The 12106-nt window shown below is 51.0% G+C and overlaps 1 protein-coding gene across 3 annotated transcripts in view; it reads left to right on the forward strand.

Annotated features, from left to right (window-relative positions):
* XPO6 (exportin 6) overlaps positions 1-12106 on the forward strand; it is a 56595-nt gene that overhangs the window by 23109 nt on the left and 21380 nt on the right. For all 3 annotated transcript variants that reach the window (XM_039560351.1, XM_010392114.3, XM_010392115.2), the window contains 5 exons: positions 496-655; positions 1046-1123; positions 7012-7465; positions 10652-10778; positions 11836-11945. In XM_039560351.1, coding sequence (XP_039416285.1) covers positions 496-655; positions 1046-1123; positions 7012-7465; positions 10652-10778; positions 11836-11945 — 929 coding nt within the window. The remainder of the gene's footprint in view (positions 1-495; positions 656-1045; positions 1124-7011; positions 7466-10651; positions 10779-11835; positions 11946-12106) is intronic.

Genomic DNA, 12106 nt, shown 5'->3' on the forward strand with positions numbered 1-12106 from the left:
AGCATGGGCAGAAATTTCTCTTTCTGGGGGAAATGCAATTTCCAGTTTGAGATGAAATACAGGTGCAAAGGGAGGTCAGATCCCTCAGCTGTGTCCTGGGGCTGTCTGTCCTGGCTGCAGCCTTTGGGCCGTGTGGGAATGGTGGGATTTTTCTGGGGAAGCTGCTGGGCTGTGAGGTGTGAGCTGCTGGTGCTGAGGTGATGCTGGGCAGGGCTGAGGTCAGAGGATGCAGCAAACAGAAGGGACAGGCTCTTCCTGTGAACGTGCTGAGACACAGAGCATGTGCAAGGACATTATGAAAGCTCTCTTGAAACCCCAAGGATTCCCATGGGGCTCAAGCTGTTGCAACATCAGAGATTCACGTCTGGGGAAATTGAATGTATTCTGTGGGAGGTGGTGTGCCCTCCGTGGCGAGGCTGTTGCAAACCGTGAGTAGCGTTGCTAACCCGTCTGTCAGTGAATGTTGCCCTCACACTGCTCTCCTGTCCTCCTCAGCTGATCCAGTCTCCTGTGACCACTCCCCTGGGCCTGATCATGCTGAAAACCACCTCGGAGGAGCTGGCGTGTCCCCGCGAGGACCTGAGCGTGGCCCGCAAGGAGGAGCTGCGCAAGCTGCTCCTGGACCAGGTGCAGACAGTGCTGGGGCTCCTCACAGGTACGAGTCACACGGTGCCACCCACCCTCGTGCCACTGCCAGCAGCGTGTCCCCCTCGCCAGCCAGAGGTGCTGCTGGGCTGGCACTCCCGGGGCTCAGGGAAGCAAAATGGGGGTGATGTAGTGGCTGCTGCTGCTGCACTTGGAACACTCAGCTCTGCCCTGGGTCAACTTAATATGAACCAGCCTGTGTAGCAGAGCAGCTGCTGGGCTCCCTCTGTGAAGAGGGATGGAGATTGGCTTTGGGCTCGCTAAGAGATGTTGTTGAGTGTTTCTGTCCCTTCTCAAAGCACTCGAGGTGTGTTCTGCCCACGTTCTCCTGCAGACTGCGCTGTTTGTTAGATCAGTGTGTTTTTGAGAAGGCAATTCTGAAAGGTCTCTCTTTGGCCAGGTATTTTGGAGAGCATCTGGGATAAGCACAGTGCTACTGCTGCCACTCCACCACCATCCCCAACCTCAGGAGAAAGTGGTAAGGAGAAGCTGCAAGATGGGGTTTCCATGTACTTAAACCTGCAGGATCAGGCACAGATTCCTTCCTTTACTGTCTAACCTCTCATAATAACCCTTCCCTAGAGCTTTCCATAGGCCAACAAATTCCTTACACAAAGAAACAATGGCCACTGTGGGGATGCCCCACTGCAAGTGTCACCTCATTAAAAAGTGCCCACAGAGCTGCTTGTTGTCCTCAGATGGCACAAACCTTCCTGAAGTGTCAGTGCAAAGTGCTCTGATGACAGTGAGTCAAAATCATGGAATTGTTAAGGTTGGAAAAGCCTTCTAAAGTCATCAAGTCCAGCTGTTATTCCAGCACTGCCAAGGCCACCACTGACCCGTGTCCCCAAGTGCCACATCCACATGACTTTTGAATCTCCCCAATCTCTGACCACCCTTCCCATGAAGGAATTTCCCCAATATCCAACCTAAACCTCCCCTGGCCCAGCCTGAGGCCGTTCCCTCTCCTCCTGTCCCTGTTCCCTGGGAGCAGAGCCCCCCGGCTGCCCCCTCCTGTCAGGGACTTGTGCAGAGCCACAAGGTCCCCCCTGAGCCTCCTTTGCTCCAGGCTGAGCCCCTTTCCAGCTCCCTCAGCCGCTCCTGGGCTCCAGCCCCTTCCCAGCTCTGTTCCCTTCCCTGGACACGCTCCAGCCCCTCAGTGTTGTGGGTAGCCCAGAACTGGACACAGGACTGGAGGTGCCTCAGCAGTGCCAGCACAGGGGACAGTCCCTGCCCTGGTCCTGCTGCCACCCCAGTGCTGGTCCAGGCCAGGTGCCATTGCCTTCTTGCCCACACTTTTCCACTGAGCAACTTTCCAGCCCCTCTGCCCCAAGCCTGTGGCCGTGCATGAGGTTGGCATTGTCCCCTGAATTCCAGCTGTGAGCACATCAAAAGCCCATGGAGTAAAACTGAATTCTACCTAGGAAGAAGAAAATTAAGGTAGCCAAGTCTCTGTGAAATGGAACAGGGTGCCCAGAGAAGCTGTGGCTTCTCCATCCCTGGCAGTGTCCAAGGCCAGATTGGACGGGGCTTGGAGCAGCCTGGGACAGTGGAAGGTGTCCCTGCCCATGGCAGGGGGTGGAACCTGATAAGCTTTAAGGTTCCTTCCAACCCAAACTGTTCTGTGATTGTGAAAGTTTGTTTTCTGTCTGTTCCTGTTAGACTTTTGTGTGAGTGCTTATCTGATGTTAACCCATTTACATCTCTATTTCTTGGTTACCTCCGAAATGGAGAACACATTTTTGTGTCCTTGTCCTTGGCACACATTTCCTTGTCCCTGGGACCTTGAACAGTTCCCTGGGAGTTGCAGATCATTTCCTTGTGGCCAGATTGCACCAGCAGCTCCAGACAGCTGCCTCTGATAAGCTGTTGGTAGTGTTTTGCTTCGTGCTAAACCTTTCACACTGAAGTTGCAGCAGCACTTAGAGTGCTCCTTTCCTGTAGAAGATACTTCTATATTTATATACAGACCACACACTTGAATGGGAAGAAATACTCCTTTGGGTTGGCAGGAGGGGAGCGGATTTTGCCGTAGCTGGGAAGAGTTTGAGCAGGAAATATTTCCAGAAAAGATCAAAGCTTCTGGTGTCAATGGTCAAGAATGGTGCTGGGGGAGGGCACTGGTGGAACAAATTCTGGGCTGGCTGTCGTGGAAGCCTGTTGGAGATGTCCCTCAGTCCCCTGGGGCTTGTGCTGAGGCAGCTTTCATCCACCTGTGTGTTCACCTCGTGACTTGGGATCGTGTTTCCCAAACTGGAAGCAGGCTGCACTTCTCTGCTGGGCTTTTCCTTTCTCCCCTCTCAGGGAAAACAAACCAACTTTTTACCCAGTGTTTTTTCAAGGTAATTGTAAGTGATGCCTTTTCCTGGTCTTAAAATCAAGAGTCATACACGGTTAGAAGGGGAAAAGGGATTTTACCTTGGGATTTATTTTAAGGATCCTTAGGTGCACACGTCCAGGTCATATGCACCGAAATGCACCCCGCAAAATGCCCACCCCAAAAGATCTGGTATATCATTATGGGTGTTACTAATTAGCAGATCTCTCAAAGATTCCCCAATGAGAGGCTCGAGTGAGCCCCCCTCCCCAAGGAACTTTCCCCTGGATGGTTCTATCTTGGTTTCCAGAATGTGTTCTGGAGAGGACCTTGGGGTCTGGGCCACACTGATCCCTGGCTACAAAGCTTCTGAAATGTTGAGTCTCTCAGCTTGACAAACAAGTCCAAGAATGTAGGCAAAAAACACTAAGAATACAGAAGCTGTAAAAAAGGTATAACAGGGTATAAAAGAAAAGGCAGAAAATCTTCATGGCATCATAAGAAGCAGGACCACACTGGCAGTGCCTTTAGAAGTTTCACTTTTCCTGTGCAAATTTGTTTGTGTGAAACTCCTCTCTCTGTTTTATTTTGCTGTGCTGTGCCTTTGCTGTCTCCATGTTAAAAGTGGTTGTGCTTCAACTTCTTGAAGTCACAGAATCACTGAGGTTGGAAAAGACTCTGAGACTGAGTCCAACCATTAACCAGCACTGCTGAGTCACCACTAAACCATGTCCCCAGGTGCCACATCCACATGGCTTCTGGACACTTCCAGAGATGATGATTCCACCACCTCCAAAAGGAACACCAAGTGCTTCCCTCTGATCCACTGCCTGCTCATTTTGTGCTCCCTGAGACTCAATTCATGCAGGGCTCAGTTCCTGTTTACTGGTGACTCTTGATTGTTTTCATTGCTTAAATGAGGCCAGCACCCTTTGCTCTTTCCATTCAGGTGAAGTTAAAGGTGTTCCAAGAGGCAAAACAAGCTCCTGAGTCCCCATAAATGTTTAATATTTTCCATCAGAGCCCAGTTCTCTTTAGGAACTTGGAAAACCTCTGCTTCCTATTTTTTATTTGCACAGGGAAGTGGAGTGAAATGGTTACTTGCAAGTCTTAAATATGTTTTAAATAGCACTTGAAGACAACATTAAACTCATTTCTCATATCACTCAAGCAAAGGAACTCTGATAATGTCCCATGTTGGACAACATTTGAGTTATTGCATTGGTGTAGGATTTACTCAGCAACAATCTCAGCCTCCAAATGCTGTCTGTGCATGATTTATAGCACATTTTCTGATGAATCCCTTCCTCAGGAATATTCACTCACCTATGGCAAACAGATGAGCAGCAGAAGTATTTGTGGCTGGCTTCCTGCTGCAGAGCAAGCACTGGGAGGTTTCTCCTTTGGCATGAAAGCAGCTGATGCTGTAAATTTGTCACCTGTTTGCAAAGACACTGAAAATCCCTAAAGCTCAGAGCTTCAGTGATTTAAGTGCGTGCAAAGCACTTGGACCAACTGCTGGGAGTTACAGGAACATCATTGAGAGTTTCTGGTGTGCATGGATTAAAAGATGAGAATCTGTAATTCTCATTGATATTTGTGGAGTTGGCTGAACTGAATGGTTAAAAGAGTAACGATAGTTTGGGTTGGAAGGCACCTTAAAGCTCATCCAGTGCCACCCCTGCCATGGCAGGGACACCTTCCACTGTCCAAGGCTGCTCCAAGCCCCAATGTCCAACCTGGCCTTGGACACTGCCAGGGATCCAGGGGCAGCCACAGCTGCTCTGGGCACCCTGTGCCAGGGCCTGCCCACCCTCCCAGGGGAACAATTCCTTCCCATATCCCATCCAGCCCTGCCCTCTGGCACTGGGAAGCCATTCCCTGTGTCCTGTCCCTCCATCCCTTGTCCCCAGTCCCTCTGCAGCTCTCCTGGAGCCCCTTTAGGCCCTGCAAGGGGCTCTGAGCTCTCCCTGGATCCTTCCCTTGTGCAGGTGAGCACCCCCAGCTCTCCCAGCCTGGCTCCAGAGCAGAGGGGCTCCAGCCCTTGGGGCATCTCCATGGGCTTTCTCTGGACTCTCTCCAGCAGCTCCAGGTCCTTCCTGTGCTGGGCCCCAGGGCTGGGGCAGCTCTGCAGGTGGGGTCTCACCTGAGGGGGCAGAGGGGCAGAATCCCCCCCTCCCCTGCTTCCTACACTGGGGCTCAGCCCAGCACAGAGGGGGTTTCTGGGTGCTCACAGCCAGGACATGACCAGCTCTCATCCTCCAGCACCCCAAATCCTTCCCCCAGGGCTGTTCTCAGTCCATTCCCTGCCCTGCCTGGGTTTGTGCTTGGGATTGCCCCAGCCCTGGTGCACTTGGCCTTGTTGAGCTTCAGGGGTCTGTCAAAGCACAGTGTGAGCTGTACATGTGTGACTGTCCCCACAGGGGGGTTCAGTGCTGAGATTGAAGGGCTGGATTGTCTCGTTCAGCCCAAGCCACGTGATGCCCTCAGTTTCTGGAGTGCAGGAGAAAGAAGCAGTGATAAGGCTTGGCAGGGAATTAGGAGTTTAGTGATGTAAGACATAAATCTTGGTGAAAAATGAAGACTTAAGAGGGCTGTGTTCATCACTCGGGCTCTTGTGTACGTTGCAAGTAGCTCAGTAAATCATAGCTGTTATTCTGGCACTGCTGGTGTGTCTGGATGTTTCACTTCCAGAAAAAATCCCTCAGATTCTCTGAGAACTTCAGATTCTGTAGCACAACAAGTGGCAGATTTTTAAAGATGAGCAGATTGTTTGTACTCAAGGAGGAGAAGTGCATTGAACAACCTGGGGAGGGTGAATAATTTTGCAGCAGGTGGAAGCCTGGAGATTGTGGGCACCATCTGTGGGAAAGGCAGCCTGGCTGGGGCTGGCCCTTGGATTCCAAAAGCTTTTGAGGAAGCGGAAGGCCATCAGGGTCAGGGGAGTCTCTGGATTGTTGGTGGCTTGGTTAGAGGTGGGAGATGAAAGGTGAGTGGATATGGTCCCCTCCTGCTGTGAGGGGGGAGTTCACCCTGGACTAGGCAGGATTAGCTTTAGAGCTTCTCCACATCATTCTACAGAGAATTCACAGCAGCAGCAGTCAGAAATAATCACGTGCTGTGCTGGTCTGTGGAACTGAGGCTCATCTGCACCTTGAGTGGTGGCTGCACTTCTGCTCTTGTGGTGTCAGTAGGTGCAGAGTAGCAATGAAAGCTTTGTAGAAGGGCACTACAGGTGATGGAGGGGTTTGGGTGGCTTCCCTGTAAGTAACAACAGGAGTAAAACCTTCAGTCTGTCAAAGAAACTGAGCGAGGAGCAGCATGAGAAGCCTACTGACACAAAGAAAGTGAAAGCAGGGATTCTTTCTGTTTCCTGTTAGGGTAGAAAATGGAACTAGCAGCTGGCATACCCCAACCAAAGCAGCTTCATGGTGAAGCTGTGGAACTCTGCCACAGGATATTGCAAATATTAACTTTATGTGGCTTCAGTTGGAGGCTGGAGAAAGTCATGGAAGATAAATCCCGAGGCTGTGTCAAATTTTTCAGACTCCACCTTTCTTGGGAAGCTTCTGTCCTGCTGTGATTGGGAGGCTGGGGGATGTGATCTGTGCCTGCCATGGCTTTGGGTCCCTGGGAAGAGGTGCTGCACTGAGTGAGCTGTTTGGTGTGATGGGAACATCACCCAGGAGTGTCACAGGCCAGCAGAAGACTCTGCCACCTTCAGTGTAGCAGGGATGTGCCCACCTTGCATCACGGATGCTCAACCTTGTGGGGGGATAGAATTTTACAATAAATTCCTAAAATCCAGCCCGTGGCATTGTGTTTCCTGGAACACCGTGGGGGTGCCCTGCCTGGTAAGGCCGGAAGGGTTGTGTGAGGCCAGTTCCTGAGTACAGAAATCACCAGGTCCTCCCACACAAATAACCTGCTGGGTGTTCTGAGTTGGAAGGGATCCACAGGGATCATCAGAGTCCAGCTCCTGGCCCTGCACAGGACTGGGCTGGGCAGCTGGGGGTTCATGCCCTGCCTGACACCGCTGTCTCCCCCAGGTGACCTCTTGAGTAGCCTCTTGCAGAGCCCCAGCGCAGCCAAACTGCTGAACCAGCCCATCCCCATCCTGGACACAGACAGCGAATACATCTGCTCCCTGGCACTGGAGTGCCTGGCACACCTCTTCAGCTGGATCCCTTTGTCCACGAGCATCACCCCGTCCCTGCTCACCACCATCTTCCACTTCGCGCGCTTCGGCTGCGACACCCGCGCCCGCAAAATGTCCTCGGTCAACGGCAGCAGCCACAACTCGGTGCTGGGGCAGGAGCGGGGCCGCCTGGGCGTGCTGGCCATGGCCTGCATCAACGAACTGATGTCCAAGAACTGTGTGCCTATGGAGTTCGAGGAGTACCTGCTCCGCATGTTCCAGCAGACGTTCTACCTCCTGCAGAAGATCACCAAGGAGAACAACGCGCACACGGTGAAGAGCCGGCTCGAGGAGCTGGATGAGAGGTAGGAGCAGCTGAGCTGCCGTGCCAGGGCCTCGTGCTTTCTCTGAAGGACTGGGGGGGTTTATTTTGGGGTCATGCATGGTGTGTCTGATGGCCTTTTTTTCAGACTACTGACCTGGGGCGGCTGGGCAGACAGGTAGGTGTGCCCAGGTAAGGGCCTCTGAGGGCTCGCTGCTGAGGGACCTGCTGGCCCAGGTTTGTGCTCCTCGCTGTCCTCTCCCTCGCCTGTCCTGTTCGTTGCTGTTTGACTGCAGGTCTGAGGTGGCACCAGAGCTGACCCTGTTGTCACAGAACACAGAAGAGGCTCCGTGAGGTAAAGGCACTGCAGTGTCCCCTCTGTCCCCTCTGCCCAGCATCTGCCACTCTGCCCAAACCACACAGAGTGGGGACACATCCTGCAAGCCATGACTTGGAAGCAAACAGCAGTAGTTTCCTGCCCTTCCTTGACCCATGGCCATTTCTGATTCTCTTTTATTTTCACTTCTTGAATTTATTTTTAAACACCACCAAACACAGCTTGGGGAGCTCTGTTCAGTGCTGAATGGCTCCACCTCCAAGGCTCTCCGCAAGCTTGGCTGGAGGCAGCAGGGAAGCAGCAGCACCTTGGGAAGCTGTGTATTCTCATTTTCCAGGCTGTTACTGCCACCTTTTGTTCCCTAGGACACCTCCACTGCCTTATGTCAGATATTCCTACTTGTAGGGGAGAAAGTGAGACTCATCTTGCTGTTGTGTTGAGTGGCTGAGCCTGGGTGTTGGCAGGGTGGTGACTTGGTGCTGCCTCTCATCACAGGGCTGCTGACAGTGGCAGAGAGGTTGCAACTGTGTGAAAGTGCCGAGTATCTTACTACAGGTACACAAAGGTGGAAATAAATTTCCACTCAGGGAAAAAAAGCATTTATGAAAAAATCTGTGGGTCCGTTTGTAGGGAGGACAGGCACGTTCTGCTGCAGAATTCTCCTTTTCCATACCTTTAGATAAAGGTACAACTTTGGGATGGCAAATCCAGACTCACAGGGAGTTCTATTGCTCATTTTTTTGCTAGCTCTGACTTGTGTCTCTCTCTCCCTAGAAATGAGACGTGGGAATGTGCCACCTTTGCCTACAAGGCACAGAGGGCCAGGAGTTCCCCTCTGGGCTTCAGAAAAGCTCTCCTGGAAACCCACAATCCTATATTTAACTGTTCTTTCTTTTATGGACAGTATCAAGCCACCAGGCTTCAGTGCAGGGTCTGGAGCTGTGCTGGCCTGGGCAGAGGTGGTGTTGTCATTCCATGACATTCTTTGGACATGTTATCCAGAGGGATTGTTGGGGCCTGGAGTTGTGAGACCCCCTTTATTCATTGCTAAGGTCTGAAATAGGGATGGAACCAAGATGTTCAGGAGACTGGAAAAATCCAGCTGTCTTCTGGGGGAGTAGAGCTTTCTTTTCTCCTTGTCTTCTCCCTTGAGATGTCCATGAGGAGTTTCCTTTGTCACTTAAGGGCACAGCTGTAATTTTTGTGTCCAAAACTAAAGGGTTTAGTGCATGAAAGTGTCATCCTGGCTTGGACTAACAAAATCCTGAAAAACAGGGGCACTGAAGAAACCCCCTTCAGTAGATGGATGTCCTCAGAACCTGCAAGCCCTGGAATCCTTCCTTGCCTTCTTCTTGTGCTGCTGGTTATTTTTTTTTCTGTTAAAAATCAGTCTGAACTGCCAGACTAGTCCAGGACAGAGTAAGTTCAAATTGCCTTTTGCTTCATTTGTGTTTCGCTTTGAAGATCCCAAAATACGGGAGGTGGCTGGGAAGGATCCAAGCAGTGGCTCGGTGGTTGGGGGCCAAGGAAGAGTTTCACTGGTCTCAGGTCAGAGCCTGTTTAGAAAATAGAAACTAAAAGGATGAAGGAGATGTTTGAGTCTGGACTTAATTCTTTTTCTATTTTCCCCTGGCTTTGATTTTGAAGTGTTTGATCTGTGCTCAGGTGTGCTCAGTGATCTCCTGTCAAGCAGGCAGTGCCAAATAAAGAAGGAACTTCATCTTTTTTGCATATTCGAAACAGTGTGTGGTGTTGTAGGCTCACAACAACCCCCAGCACTGCAGCTCTGTCAGCTGCCAGAGCTGCCGGTCTTGAGGGAGCTCTTGTTAGAAGGAGTGGGGATTCCCAAAAAAACCCCGAAATCCCCAGAGTTTGCAGCAGTGCAGAGCAGGCAGTGGAGTAAAACCAGGCTGCTCATGCATGTCTGAAACTGTGCTGAGCCCAGCTTTTTATTTTAAAGACAAACTTTAAGCAGTCCTGCATTTCAGAGCTCTGGGCATGTGGGAAGGCTGGAATTGCCTCTGTGTGTGATGTGTGTGTGATGTGTGTGTGATGCTGCCATCCCTCCTGTGGCTGATGGAGCGTTTCACTCTTGCTGCACAGAGGGATCTGGAGATGATTTTTAACCCTGCTGAAGCTCGTGGTGTGCAGGGTGTGTTTGTGTTCCTCAATAAAAGCTCACCCCACTGTGGGCTTTGCCATTTTTCCCCTCAAGAACTCTCCATGCTGCACCGAGGTCCTGCTCTTGCTGCAGTGCCTCAAGATTTGGTGGCAGGCTCCTTTTGGGAACCACACTTTGTACATTCCCTGAGGAGCCCCATGCTTTGGAGGAAGATTTCTCTTTTATTTCCTAATTCAGTCCCAACCCTCAGCTCAGCAGCTCTTGGGTGGCTGATGTCCACTGCAGGAGGAATTTTCCTTTCCAGCTCTCAGCTGCCTGGTTCTCCCACTCCCTCCTGTAAATGTAACCCCTCTGTTGCTGATTCCTGCATTAACTTCTTGCTTCCAGCTGAGTTCCTCAGGGGTACAGTTCATTTCACTAATCCTGTCTGCATCAGTACGATGACCTTTGCTATTATTATTATTTCTCCAGGGTGGAGGGGGTTGTGTTTATTTGCAGGCCTGGTTGATCTCGATATTTATCTGAATATTAAAGTTGCTTTTGACTAGATTGTCTTTTCTGCTGTTTCAGGTGTAAATGGAGTGAAGGGTTGCCCATCCTGTAGGTAATTGTTGCAGGGCTTTATATTTTAATTGTTCTACTGATGGTTAATTGTAACTTTCTTTCGAATGAGAAGATTTTGAGTGGCTTTTATCACTATGTCAATGAAATTGCTTTCCCTTGGGGCACCTTTCCTGTTTTTTCTCAGTGCTTTCTCCTTTCCCTTGCAGCTACATTGAGAAGTTCACAGATTTCCTCCGTCTCTTTGTGAGCGTCCACCTCAGAAGGATCGAATCCTACTCCCAGTTCCCCGTGGTTGAATTCCTGGCCCTGTTGTTCAAATACACTTTCCATCAGGTACAGCCCCACACCCTCGTTTTCCCCAATCTGTTCTGTTGTCCTCTTCAGCAGGACCAGCTTGTCTGCCCCAGTCAACCCCAAAAACAAGAGCATTTAACTGGTCTTACTGGCACTTCCCCAGTGGTGCTGGGGACTGGGAGATGGCTTCATGTGCTCTTGGATTTAGCTGGAAACAAAGGTCACAGGTGGTTACCCTGCAACAACAGCTTGTCTGATGTTTAACTTTGCTTCTGCTTTAATTTTTTTCTAGTCCTTGGAATGGGCAGTGTCTGGAAAAGTCTCTCTGACTTGCTTGGTTTGTGTTTGGGGATGTTGTTCTTTGTCCTCAATCTGTGGCTTTCTTGTAGCTTTCAGTTTTTGTATAAAAACCCCCAAGCCCTGTGGCTTAGGTCGGTTTTACCTCACTGTAGAAGCTGTCAGTGCAGCTCAGCCCCATGTACATGGAACAATGGCAAGGAACCAGCTGTATAATATCACAGAATCTTGGAATGGTTTGGGATGGAAGGGACCTTAAAACCCGTCTTTTTCCACCCCTGCCATGGGCAGGGACACCTTCCACTGTCCCAGGCTGCTCCAAGCCCCATCCAACCTGGCCTTGGACACTGCCAGGGATCCAGGGGCAACCACAGCTGCTCTGGGCACCCTGTGCCAGGGCCTGCCCACCCTCCCAGGGAACAATTCCTTCCCAATATCCCATCCAGCCCTGCCCTCTGGCAGAGGGAAGCCATTCCCTGTGTCCTGTCCCTCCATGCCTTGTCCCCAGTCCCTCTCCAGCTCTCCTGGAGCCCCTTTAGGCACTGGAATGCTGGAAGCTGGGGTAGCAAGCTGGGTTAAAGCTGAGACCAGCCTTGTAATTCCTGGCTTCCTGCCCTTGTACAAAAGCTCTTGCTCATCTTTTGACAGCTCTAAATCTCTCCAGGGCATCCTAGAATTGTTTCAGTAAAGCAAGAACCTCTTCCCATGGATTGAAGTGGATGTTAACTCCTGTTTTCATTGTGTGAAATCCATCTTGCCATAGCTTGCAGTACTCATTGGGAATGTTGGTGTTTTCCAGCCTACACATGAAGGTTACTTTTCTTGCTTGGACATCTGGACACTCTTCTTGGACTATCTGACCAGCAAAATCAAAAGTCGCCTGGCAGACAAAGAAGCAGTGCTCAACAGGTGAGGGCTGGGGAGCTGCCAGGGTGACCCAGTGTGGAATCATGGAATGGTTTGTGTTGGAGGGACCTTAAAGCCCATCTCATCCCACCCCCTGCCATGGGCAGAGACACCTTCCACTGTCCCAGGCTGCTCCAAACCCCATCCAACCTGGCTTTGGGCAC

The sequence above is a fragment of the Corvus cornix genome, chromosome 14 (genome assembly GCF_000738735.6).
Source record: "Corvus cornix cornix isolate S_Up_H32 chromosome 14, ASM73873v5, whole genome shotgun sequence".
Classification (NCBI taxonomy): Eukaryota; Metazoa; Chordata; class Aves; order Passeriformes; family Corvidae; genus Corvus; species Corvus cornix.